This window comes from Rhipicephalus microplus, chromosome 10 (assembly GCF_043290135.1).
Source record: "Rhipicephalus microplus isolate Deutch F79 chromosome 10, USDA_Rmic, whole genome shotgun sequence".
Taxonomy (NCBI): domain Eukaryota; kingdom Metazoa; phylum Arthropoda; class Arachnida; order Ixodida; family Ixodidae; genus Rhipicephalus; species Rhipicephalus microplus.
In genome coordinates this window covers 103,774,365-103,787,783 of record NC_134709.1, presented here as the reverse complement: position 1 = coordinate 103,787,783, position 13,419 = coordinate 103,774,365, and the positions used below count along the sequence as shown (strand labels likewise).

Sequence of the window (13,419 nt, the reverse complement as noted above, 5' to 3'; positions counted from 1 at the left end):
TGTGTGTGCATCTTTCTATGTTTGTTGCATGGTGTCTTATTCGCGCAAGTGTAACCGTTTTCTGAAAAAATGACCCAACAGGACCAACAACATGTCAGTCAACAAGCTTCGCTTGAAAACGTGCCTCACCTGTTATCTCACGCACGAAAACGCCGACGCAGCCGACGTTGACAAAAGTGACGAAAGCTTCTCGCTGTCAGTCATGCATGGGCTTGTCGCTGGGTATATGGTGTTTATGACAGTACGACTGAAGAAAAATAATCGCGTAAGGTGTGTTGAATAAGTTGTTTTTATGTAAAAAGAACATACCAAATTTGGGCATATAATTATTATTTTGTAAAAACATTTCTGTTGCATTGATTATAACTGTTTTTTGCGCTTGCGCCCTCTGACGTTTGGTGAGAGCACTAGTTCGTTACGTAGTCGTGACGCACTTCCTGAGGCCAGGTTTCGCGGAGTGTCCGCTCTTGTCTTCTTCTTTCTCTATGAGTAAATGTCGCCACATTAAACATGCTTGGCGTAACCTCCCTGGTTTCTGCAAGGTTCAGCGAGATTCGGCCTCAGTGCCACGAACTAGTGGCGGCGAAAGGTGGCAAGTAGACACGAAGCGCAGGTCGTAGGAGAGTGCGTGAGTGCCACTCCTCTAGTTCAGTTGTGCCACCTCTCGCTTAGTCCTTGAATTGTCCGCTGGATGACGGTACTTCGTTATGATGAACATATGATGAAAAGATGCGAAGTGGTGGTACTTGGAGTGTTCACTAGATGGGCGGATGGATGGAGAGACGCGCGGACAGACGGATGGACGGTCACACGGATTGACGCACCGATGGACGTGAAAACGGACGCACAATCGTACGCGAAGACGGATGCACGGATGAACGCAGGGACGCACGGACGGATGGACGGACGGATGAACGCTTGAGCGCACGGATGCAGAAAAGCGTGGACAGACCGCAGACGCTTCGACTCACTCTTCAATATGAACTCCGTGAATATGCTGTGGTTTTTTAGATGCGGAGCATCTAATACTCGAGGCTTGTAGTGCGGCGCCGTCCGCAAGCTTCCTCCTCCTTCCTCCACCATCTGTGCATCCCTTCCTCCTCTACACACCGCGCGCGCTTCACTCCTCCACCATCTGTGCAACCTTCCTCCTCTACACACCGCGTGCGCTTCTCCTCTTCACGAACATTCGCTAGCTGTATAATGTAGCGCGCATGCACCGTCACGCTTCGAGAACATCGGCAGCTGACAAGCGCGCATGCGCCGTCGCGCTTCGAGAACATCGGCAGCTGACAAGCGCGCATGCGCCGTTGCGCTTCTCCCCCTTCTCGAACATTCGACAGCTGACAGTGCATGCGCCGTCGCGCTGTATATATACTCAAGGTCGGCGCTCGCTCGCTCAGTTGCCGCTCGTCGGTTGGTTTGTACGGCGCGTCGACGTCCAAGGTCGCGGTGAAATGAATTCCAACGAATCCACAAACACAATGATCGACGTCCCTTCGACCAGCGCCGCCCTTTCGCATACGTGTGTACGTTTTCACTCATTTAACACCCCCTCCTACAACCACGTTAACCAATTTAGCCATCGACCCAAGTAAGTCGCAATTTAACACCCCATTTCACACACAACCACGTTAACCAATTTAGCCATCGACCCAAGTAAGTCGCACTTTAACACCCCGTTAACCAATTATATGCTCCGCATCCTCCTCAGTGTTCCCCCGAGGGAAGCTGCGGGCAATTTTTTTGCACTCCATAAAAATCGGCGGATTCAACTGGAAGTCGCAAGCACCCTATGCCTCTAAACAGTGTTAACTTTGGGCGCGCCAACGGACGCTGGTCGCTTCAGTTGCACCTGAGCGTAGCGTCACTGTGGGCAGCGTGACTACTGAGAAGGAACGCTACGAGCGCGCGACGAGAGCAGACGCGCATCGCATTGGCTGCCGCTCTATTGGTGAAGACTGGTGAAACCCTGCTTCACACTTCATCAAGATTAATCTTATCTCCCTCGTAACATCATTTTGCACTGGAAGACACCTCTTTCATCCAGGGGAGCCAATTGGGGAATTTATGTCCACTTGGTGACCTGACCTCATGGGAGCTATGCTCGCCCGACCAAGCGCTGCACCGAACACTGACTGCATCAGAACTTCTCCGCGGCCGCAGCCACAGATAGCGGCCACCGCTCTCCGTGGATATGATCCCACGACATTGGCGCGGAAAAAAATTTCTACCCCAGGGCCCGAAAACTCCGTTCCACCGATGGATATCGTGGATGAGAGACTGTTCACTGTGGTGGCCCTCCGCAAGCGTCACCAGCAATTACAAGATACCAAGGGCTCGGCTACCAATAAGACCGCGCCCGCGATCATATTTCCCAAGAAGAAGACATCCCGTGTATCGTGGCGGCCTACCGCTATGACCCGCACTGCTGCATAGAACTTCACCATCGTGCTGAAGCCTCGGGTCATGGTGGATCTCAAAGGTACTTTTCAACGAGGTGAACTAGGCGCCAAGCTCACCTCATACGTGAACGCTACCTCGAGTGACTCTATCAGTCTGTGGCCAATGTGGGAGCAAAATGTCATTGTTCTCTCAACCGAAGACATCAACTCTGCGAACCTTGTCTCTCGAGAATTCTTACTCGAAACATCACAAGGTCCCGTACCAATGATCGGCCACACCAAGATCAGTGGGCAAGTGTGCCGTGGCGTCATTACGGTGCACGAGCAAGAGATTTCCACCTCCTTGAAAGCAAACATCCATTGGCGTGGCGGAAGCATCGCTTTCTTAAGAAAGCTTGGCAAGACTTTGGTGGCTCTTATAACTTTTGAAGGCTGCCGCGGGCCACGTTTCGTGCACTACAACAGCGTTGTAACACAAGTACGTGAATATAAATGCACCATTCAAGCATGCTACCGCTGTGACATGGTGAGCCACCGGGTGGAGTTGGGTCCTCACCAGAACGACCAACGCTGTGGCCATTGTGGTCAAGTTTCGGGTGCTTCTGAGTTGGACATGGCGCAACACGAGTGCAAGCCATCGTGCCTTGTGTGTGGTGAGGGACACCTCAACGGATCCCCGGCCTGCAAAGGAAGATTTCGCCACCTGCAGCAGCTGGGTGGGCATGATGGCAGTCGCGGCTCGTCGAAGCAGCTTTCCACGACCAAGGATGTCAGCCGGGAGCTACCAACCACTCCACGAAGAATCCTGCTACTGGAGGGACCAGTCCACAAGCACCACCTCCACCTAAGACACCGTCACAGCATCATCCAAAGCACCTTACCATGATGCCCCCGTGCTCCAATCTGGGGACGTTCCACCTCTGACTGATCCCGGCGCCTGTAAGCGGCCGAACAAGTAAACTGCTTCTCAGGTAGGTAACAGGGCTCGCACTGCCTTCTCCTCCTCTTCCTTATTCTCCTCTTCCTCTTGATCTTCCTTCCGCACCTCCTCCCCCGGATTCCTCGAGCTTTAACAGGAGCTTGCTGCGCTGCGGGCACAGAACGCGCAGCTTCCAGCCAAAACTGCCGCCTTGGAGACAAGTAGTCCACCAGTCCCCCCACGTCACTCCCCGCCAATATTATCATTCCCGCTCCAGAACAGATGCCCATGTGCACCATTCCTTCCGTCTCGGAGCCTTCTTACACTGAAAAGCGATTTAGGGCTATTGAAAGTACTATGACCGCTTTAATGACACAATTCACTGCCCATAGCAAAAGCCTGGAAATTCTTTCCAACACTGTTACCCAACAGGTGACGAGTAACACTAAAACAAGTCTCCATGGCGTAAAACCTCGAAGCCGAAGGGCTAATCGTCTGATTGCCGTTAATCGTCACATTAGGTTTCCACACGCCATCAGCCTCGCTGAAACCTCCGAGGACATCCAGCTCTCACTTGCACTGGACGCCGAAATAGGTGGTGAGTCATTTCCAGCCATCCGAAATTTTCAATAAGGTGACTCATCTTAACTGCTCCACATCACCTCAGTTACTCTCTCCACCTCAGTTACTCAGTTCCTCTCTTTGATTCAATGGAACTGTAGAGGCTACAAAGATAGTGCCAAACGGGCCATTGCCACCTCTATCTTTAAACATTTGAGCACCTGTGCGCCGTCATTGCCCTTCAAGAGCCCGGCGATGCCGTGCGCCTCTCAGGTTATAACACTTTTAAACGGGACCCATTCACCTGCCTTCTTGTACATAAAACCTTAATTACGCACAGGTCGACCTCGAAAGTTCTATACCGTATTCGTACACTGTGGTCGTGGTTCTTCCCCTGCGCAGAACCGACCCCCTAGTGCACATTTTCATTATTTATTGCAAACATAAACTCAAAACTATGACGTTCGCTGACATAGTCAGCAGGTCACTGAAGCTCGCCAGGCATGACCCCATTTTAATAGTGGGTGAATTCAACGCCCCAAGCAGGCTTTGGGGCTATCGCAAGGAAGAGGCGCGTGGAAGGAAACTTGCGGAGCTAACTTCCACGCTGCGCATCGCTCTTCAAACAGCCCCCGCGCAACCAACTCGTGTAGGTAACTCTGTCAGCCGAGACACCTGCCCCGACATAACATTCACAAAAACATCAGACACTCAGACTGGTTCAATACCGAGGAGACCTTTGGTAGAGACCACTGCACTCTCAACACCACATTTTCTACACCACTCCTACAGCGCCCCATCGCACAGGCACACCTACCAAACTGTGAAGCCTTCTGGCAGTCCTTACCTGACTCTCCCATCATGGAGATAAGTTATACACAGTGGGCTCACTCTATGCTCGGAACACTAAGAAACCAAAACACCAAAATACAACTCACGGATAATCATCCGGATGTAGATAATCATCTTTTTTATCTTTGGGAGGTCCTTTGCAGCCTCACAAAGAGATGGCACTGACAAAAACACTACCGCAAACTCTGCAAGCAGATACTCGATCTCACCAAGAAAGCGGCCGAGTACGCTGCCCAGTTCGCTGACCCAAAATGATTAGATCGATCTAACACTGTCAGCAGGCAAATGTCACGTCGCAATACATCGAAACTCTTCCGCAGTATGATTTACCCCACTCAAACTGGAGGTGAAACACAAAAACAACTGGACCAAGCCTTTCACAATTTCCACGGCTCCACAAAAGAACTAGCCCTATACCTGCGAGACCAATATCTTTGCACTCAGCAGGACACGCGAGGCTCCGCGTATCACTATGCAGGCAGAGAGAACTCCGCACTAGATGCTCCTTTCCAGTTACACGACCTTCGCGCCGCTCTAGTCAAATTAAGGCGAGGTGCAGCTTCCAAACGCGACAAAATTACTCTAAAAATGCTGGCAAATGTACCCGATGCAGCGCACCAGTCACTTCTTGACTATAATAATGCGATCTGGTTCGGAAAAACGCCCATCTCACTAGACTGAAAAATGTCTGTAGTAACCTTTATTCCAAAGCCAGGACAACCGATCAGTAGTGAGAATCTCAGACCCATTTCTCATACTTCTTGTGCAGGAAAGCTAATGGAAACTATGATCAGGGATCATGTCTCTCCCTTCATGGAAGAGTGCCTCATTTTCGCCGATTTCATGTATGCCTTCAGGTCCAAGAAATCTTCGCAGGAGAAACTATTACAACTACACCGCGAAGTACTTCGTCCCGTAGAACATCCCCACAACGACAAAAATATCCTGGCACTGGACCTTAAAGAAGCCCTCGATAACGTCAAGTTCGAAGTCATCTTAGCTCACCTAAGTGCCACCCACTGCGGCGAGCGCACCTTCAACTACATCTGAAACTTTCTTACTGACAGAGCTGCGTTCATTCGCATCCAAGATCAGGAATACGGCCCCTGTCCCCTGGGCACGCGAGGCACACCACAGGGCACTGTGTTGTTGCCTCTGCTGTTCAACTTAGCTAAGGCACAACTCCTGGCCCGCTTGGCTGCAGTCGATGGTGTAAAGCATGCGCTTTGTGCCGATGACATCACTCTGTGGGCCACAGAGGGATGCCTGGGCAGCATAGGGGACAGCCTGCAAACCGCATCCCATATAAAGGACAAATATGCGGCGCACTGTGGCCTCCAGTGTTCGCTGCAGAAGTATGAATTTGTGCTCCTTCGGCCATCGGTGAAATGCACTTCGTCCATCAACCTTACACGGCATAGTGGACTTATTAATGAGGCACAGATGATCCGCGTCCTTAGACTAAATAATCACAAACGCCGAATGGTCAAAACAACACTTCACAAGCTGCGTAAGTTTGGAGAACAGGTGGGCCGCATGGTGCGCCAAGTCTCCAACAATTGGGGAGGTCTCAAAAGCAAGGATCTGCTTCGTCTGGCACATTCTTTTGTCACTAGTCGCATCTTGTAAGTCACTCCGTAGCTACACTTACGGAAGCACAATCAAAATTCCTTGGAGGTCACTCTTCGCAAAATCGCCAAGAGATCCCTAGACATCCCGATCACTACTTCCAATGCAAAACTTCTTGCGTTGGGAGTGGTAAACACCTATCAGGGAGCTCGGGGAGGCTCACCTAACAAATCAGTACACGCGTCTGCCGCAGACCCTGTCAGGCAGACGACTCCTGGATCGCCTACACATTCGGCATAAATTCCACACAGAGAAGCGGGTACGAGTGCCCGAACATGGGAAATACGCGATTCATATTTGACCCCTTCCCACCAATATGTCACTTGAGTCGCAAGCTGGCCGTCGAGTGGCACGGGATCTTGCTCTCTGGCGCCAATTCAGCTCTAAACAAAACATATTTTACACGGACATCGCCTGCCCTTACCGCGGGGCTTGGTATACGATCGCCGTGGTCCACCAAGACAGGCAGGTGGATGATCTGTCCTTCCGCGCAACGAATCCTGCCCATGCTGAAGAGGTGGCCATAGCTGTGGCTATATCACACGACACTTCTCAAATTATATTATCAGACTCCAAAGGAGCTTGCCAAAATTTTCAACTGGAATGGGTCACGCCCCTAGCTGCTGAAATTTCTAAATCTTTTGCGCAAGTAAGTTACCCCTCTCCGCATTCAATAATCTGTATTCCTGGTCATCAGGACTCGCAGGCAATGAGGCAGCTTACGCTGCCACCGGCACACTAATTGCCCGGGTAACAGCCTCGCCAACAGGTGACCCCTGTGTTCCAGATGAAAACGCTCTTCTCCGAACCTATAGAGAGATAATTACCCATTACCGTGACTCCCATCGCCATTTTCTTCCGCCCTGCAAAGGACTCAGGAAGGTGGACGAGAGAATTCTTCTCCGGCTATTTACAAATACTTTACTGTGCCCGGCAGTGCTCAAACACTTTGACTCTTCTTTTTTCGGCCTCTGCCAGTACTGTGCGGAGGTGGCTGATACCTACCGCAAGGTAAGGGCATGCCAGCTCAAGTTTTCTTCACCCCCGAACACCAAACTAACACGAGAGAACTGGAACGCGGCCCTGCTCAGTTGCCAGGACCTTGCGGCCCAACAAACCATGGTCCAGCGTGCCAGGACAGGGGCCATGACCAATGGGGTCCCTGATTAAGGACTTCACCAAGTGTGGCAGCGAGGCTGACTCACTAGGGGCTGGTCTCCCTAGCAACCTCTGTTTTTTTCTAAATAAATGTTTACTACTACTACTACTTTTACTACTACTACTGCCCGCTGATTCAAGAAGAGAGACGCACGCACCGCAATCGATTCAGACCCTGCCGTTTGCTCCAGAAAGAGCACGTGGGTTCTACTGATAGATTCGTTGCCTCCTGTTGCCCTCCGCCAGAGTAAAGTGCTCCGGCGCACAGTTCGTCCGCCACTGCGAGTCTGCCAATCGATGTCACATTAAATCGAGGCAGCGCGTGCTCCTCCAGACAAGAGGCCACTGACTGTCTTGAATGCTACCCTCCACATTTCTTTCACCAATGCAGGCCTTTGGAATTTTTTCTTCACTACACCGGATGGATGGATGAATGCATGGATGAATATGGCTGTATTATTTAGATCGGACGGTGGCTAGCGCCACCAAGCCGTAATATCTAATGAACCAAACACTAGATCTATTTTTTTTCCTTAAATAGCGTGGTTGCGGATTTCTACTTTGCAGCGAAGGATTCAATTTTCGCTCATGCCTTGGTTTGAGCCACCAATCAGATAACCTCCTTCTAGTTCATTCTACGCGCTCCAAGTCTAGTTTGCCTTCACTGTCCCTGAACTCCAGTGCTTTGAAAAACTCTGCGCCATCAACCTGAACTATAGGGTGAAGCCCTTTACAGAACATTATAAAGTGTTCGGCAGTTTCCTTTTCCTCTCCACACGCACTGCATACCGTGTCTACCCCTTCGTATTTGGCCCGATATGTCTTTGTTCGCAATTCTCCCGTCCTGCCTTCAAACAGTAGAGAACTACCCAGAGTATTATCATATATCCTTTCCTTGGCTATTTCCTGCTTAAAAGTTCCATAGATCTCCAGTGCGGACTTCTTAATCATGCCGATTCTCCACATATCGGTCTCAGATTCCTTCACATTCTTCTTAACCAATAATTTTTTTTGGTTTGGCCCTCCGCTGTTTTTCAAGTATTTACCAGTTAATTTTCTGATTCACTTCCGCCATTTTGTATCGACATTCTTCATGTACAAGAAACTGAATACCTTCCTAGCCCAACGCTCCTCCCCCATTTCTCTCAATCGCTTCTCAAATTTTTTCTTGCTGCTAGATTCCCTGCCCTCAAATGATGTGCGTTCCATATCACCTTGTACTCCCTGATTTGGAGTATTCCCGTGAGCTCCTAAGGCAAGCCTACCTATTCCACATTGCTTAATTTCTTATCTTGCTTGAACTTCTGATCTCATGCAGAAGACTGCATTGCCGAACGTCAGATCAGGAACCCTGACCCCTTTTTATATTCCTCTCACAACCTCATACCTATTGTTTTCCACAGTGCCCTGTTTTTTATTACCACTGCATTCCTGTTATTTTTAGTCGACACGTATATTTCGTGTTCCCTTAAGTACTCGGCCCCATTGCTCATTCATAAGCCCAGATATTTGTATTTATCTGTTATCTCTAGCGCAACCTCCTGTATTCTAAGCTCAGTACCTTCATTGTCATTAAAAATTGTGACTGCTGATTTTTTCTTACTGAATCTGAAATCTAACCTATCTCCCTATTTACCGCAGATGTCCACTAATCTCTGCAAATCTTCCTTGTTGTCGGCCATTAGCACTATATCATCTGCGTACATCAATGCTGGTAGCGCCTGCTCAATGAGTTTTCCTTCTTTGACGAAATAGAGGTTGAATCCCAGTCCACTTCCCTCTAATTTGGCCTCTAATCCTTGTAGGTACACCATGAATAACAAGGGGGACGGAGAGTACCCCTGCCTCAGCCCCCGTTTCACCTCTGTGGGCTTAGATACCTGTTTTTCCCACTTTATAACTACCTTGCTACTTTTATAGATCTCCTTTAAAAAATTAGTGACTACATCTTCCACGCCTAGTGCGTCCAGTATTCCCCACAATTTCTCTTGAACCCCGCTGTCGTACGCTCCCTTGATATCAAAAAATGCTAGCCACAAGGGTCTGTGTTCCGTTTTTGCTATTTCGATGCACTGCGTCAGTGAGAAAAGATTGTCTTCCAACCTCCTGTGTTTCCGAAACCCATTGTGCAGTTCGCCCAGCACCCCCTCATCCTCTATCGAATATTTGCAGTCTTTCCTTTATAATCTGCATCGCCAGCCTGTAGACCACTGATGTCACTGTTATAGGACGGTAGTTGTTTATGTCAGCTTTGTCCCCTTTTCTTTTATAGATCATGCTCATCCTGCTAAGTTTCAATCCATCGGGAGCTTCTCCATCGATTATTATTTTGCTCACTGCCTCTTTTAAAGTCTGCTTAGACTTCGGACCTAAAGTCATTATCAGCATGATTGGTATGCCATCTGGGCCTGTTGATGTACTACTAGGAACCCTTTTATTAGCCCTTTCCCACTCTTTTTGTGAAAATGGAGCCTTTGCGCCACTTGATTCATCCTTGTCTATTGTGGTGCATAAAGCACTACTGCGTTGAAGTTTTTCTGTCACTCTGTTCTTATATATTCAATAGCTTCGTCCCCTTCTAGCCTAGCACCTTGAGCTGTAGTTATAAACCTCTGCTCTAGGCTCATCTCATTTCTTAGGGAGTTCAGATGGTTCCAAAATTTCGCAGATCTCTTTCTATCTTTTTTATGTACTTCTGCCAGCCACTGGGATCCTTTTCTTCTAATCTTTTCATTGATCAGAAGGGATGCATCCCTTTTACAGCTTAGAAAGATTTCCCACTTTCTTCAATATCATCTGTCGGTTCACCCCGCTGCTTATCATGTCTGTGTTCCCTAGAGGCTTCCTGGCGTTTTGCTATGGCTCTCTTAACTTCCTCATCCCACCAACTTTTGGGTTTGTGTCTTCTTTTGCGGGGTGACTTGTCACGTGCCTTAGCGAATTCTAGCTCAAACAGTCTAATTAGATTCGTGTATGTCCACACTGTTTTATTATCCTCAGTGATTACTTTCTCAATTTGTTAGTGGCTATTTCAATTTGCCTTTCTGAATAAAAATTTTCCTGCAGTTGCTCATCTTGTCTCCTTCCCACTTTCACTGCTCTTCCAAAACTTAGCTTGATACGTTTGTGATCCCTACCTATACTCCGTTTCATACATCAGGTGCAACGCTGTGAAGGCTAGGCAAGTAGTCCGTAAAGAAAACACGAGGTGTTGCTCCGCGCGGTTTCGTAGCCGAGTGGTCTGACGCGTCGCTCCGGAGAGTTCACCGTAGTTTGGAAGTGCATGGGTTTGAATCCACGTGGTGCCATTTTTTATATAATTTTTGCGAGTTCAATTCGAAATCTTGTTTTTTTCAGTAACTTCAACTTACTTGCACGCGGAAGTGAACTGCACGTACCTATTCATTTGTAGCATACCGTGCTCCCTTGTGAGGGCCGGAACCTGCTGAGCTGGCACCGAGGTTTGACCATCATGGCGATTTTCTTGCGATTATACAGCATTGTCGGTTTACCTCGTTGATGTGAGCGAGTACTGCGTGTAAGATGACGTTAATTCATTGATTAGGTAGCACAGCAGCTCCAATGAGGCTGGGTTAACGACAGGTGCTCACCTTCAACTTTTGTTTTTGTCATTGCCCTGATGATCCACTTTTCTGTGCCGCTCTTTAAACACTCAGCAAGTTATTGATTATAGCGGGCCACCGGCAGAGAAACCTGTTCAGTTTTAGCAAAACAGTGCGGAATCGACCTTCCACTGCACTGTGCGGTATCCCGACGCACTTCGTGCGAGTAACGAATGATATGTTATTGAGGGAAAAGGGAAGAAAGCAAATTTGTGTAGCTCGGAATAGTGATTTTGGCACACAAACGCATAAAACATTTCCTAGACTTGGTATTCGCCCGTTTACTGTCTTAATATATGCGACATTTTTGTGAATTGTTATGCGCGATTTATTTCTTCAGTATAATTCCAACCCATCCTCCTTCCCGCAAGTAAGAGTTCCTTTTTTATCGTTCAAAAGAGAGTTTCAGCTAGGCTGTTATTCGGCACAAACTCTAAATTTTAATTTATGCGTCAGTCGTTTTTTTATAAAAGCCTGGATATGGCCTGTTTTTCTCGGTTGAGAAAATCTTTATTGTATAGGGTAATTCAGTGCCCAAAAGTTGTACTGGTTCAAAAAGTTGGAGATTTATTCCATACATACATACATCCAGGGACAATACTTATTGCGTGCGACGGACCAATATTCCAAACGGATGACGACTTTTGTGGTTTAAAAAACGCAAACTTTATTTACAGAAGAGCACCTCTGGCCGATGTCGTGGTGGGTTCCGACATCTTCTTTTTTTTCCTTTTTTATACCAAGTTTTTACAGAGGTAATGTGACCAATCCGAACGTTTGCACTTCACAACAAAACATAAATAAGGTAATTATTAGGAAGCAGTACAGTGCAGTGTCCTTCCTAGCCCGGGTCACTTGGCGACGTTAAACCCAACACACAAAATCACACGATGAGGAAGCACTCTTTGCTTTGTCATAATAACACAGCCTTCTTGGGGAATGAGCTCAGCATGAAGCAGCACGAGCAGGTTCGCTAGAAAGATGTCCACAATCCAACTCAACCAGTCGACCCTCGTGAACAAAGCCACCACTGACAGGCCGCACATTCCTCGAAAGTCAGCAAAGTTCTTCAATGCCACTCAACTCGTCATCACTGAACTGAGCACCCGGCTCATCGGAGGAGGAGTTGCACGAATCACAAATGCAAAAGACAAGTGGTTCGATTTCACTATCCACAATCATGTCCCGTTCCCATGCTTCAGCTTCAACTTGCTCTACATGAGCGCAGCAGTTTTGCCACTTTTCCTGTTTTACAGATGCCAGTGCTTCTGGCAGAAGCTTCTCTACTTCAGCCAAAGTGAAACCCGTTTTCTGTGCTGCGATATATCCCTTTACCTGGCTCCAAACAAGCTCGATTGGGTTGAACTCGCAGTGGTATGGTGGTACACGAAGCACTTCATGGCCGTGGTTAGCCGCCAGAGTGTCGATGCGGTACACAATACTGGGTGTGTTGACCTTTTGGGAAAGTTCCAGCAGTTCAGCTCTCACCATGTCCTCTGACCACAGAACACCTTTCTTTGTGAGCCAAAGCTGAATATCAGCTTTGCGCGTCGACTTGGTAGGTGCTTTCTCAAGAGCTACGCTGTGGTATGGCGCATTGTCCATGAAAATAACGCTATTAGGCGGAATGTTTGGCAAAAACTTGTCGCTGAACCACTCCTCAAAGTATCTGCCATCTATCTCAGAGTGGTAGTCAGCGCTGCCCCACTTTTTTGCTCGGAAGTAGTCAGCAGCTCCTTCGATGAAACCAGTTGCACTGCTGCCAGCATGTACGAGGATCAAACGGGCACCTCAGCCCGAGGGTGCAGCCAATCCTGTCTTCAGACCTTTGAGGAAGGCATCTTGCGATGACTTCACAGCCGTGTCCTGCCAAACGTACTCCTTCGTGTGCCCTGCGTTGACCCATGTTTCATCCAAGTAGATGATGCACCTGTACAAAGCAAAACGAACGAGCGCACGAGTTAGCGCACACAAGTAAACATACCCACAGCAGCAGCTTGAGTCTTGGCATGACCATAGTCGAAAATGCTGCAAAGGACAACTTGAGCAAAAAGTACAAAAAGCATTCATATGCATATTCTATTTTCTTTGTTACCCACTCATATGCTGACTGCTCTTACGTAAACAGCTGCTTAGCGTCAATCGAGGAAAAATACGGTCGGCGTCAGTGCTTTCTTTAGTCGGGCTTTAATTCGGCACGTAGGTGGCATTTGGCTGTCAGTTCTGATTCATGGCAAGTTCACATGTCACACATGCGGTATTCGGTAAGAAT

General features: G+C 48.3%; 1 protein-coding gene across 1 annotated transcript; it reads right to left on the bottom strand.

Moving 5' to 3' along the window:
• Positions 1–12,203: 12,203 nt before the first annotated feature.
• On the bottom strand, positions 12,204–12,752 carry LOC142774350 (uncharacterized). Its single transcript, XM_075874740.1, has one exon. It carries the CDS (start codon positions 12,750–12,752, stop codon positions 12,204–12,206), a length of 549 nt encoding a protein of 182 aa, XP_075730855.1.
• Between the last annotated feature and the right edge of the window lie 667 nt (positions 12,753–13,419).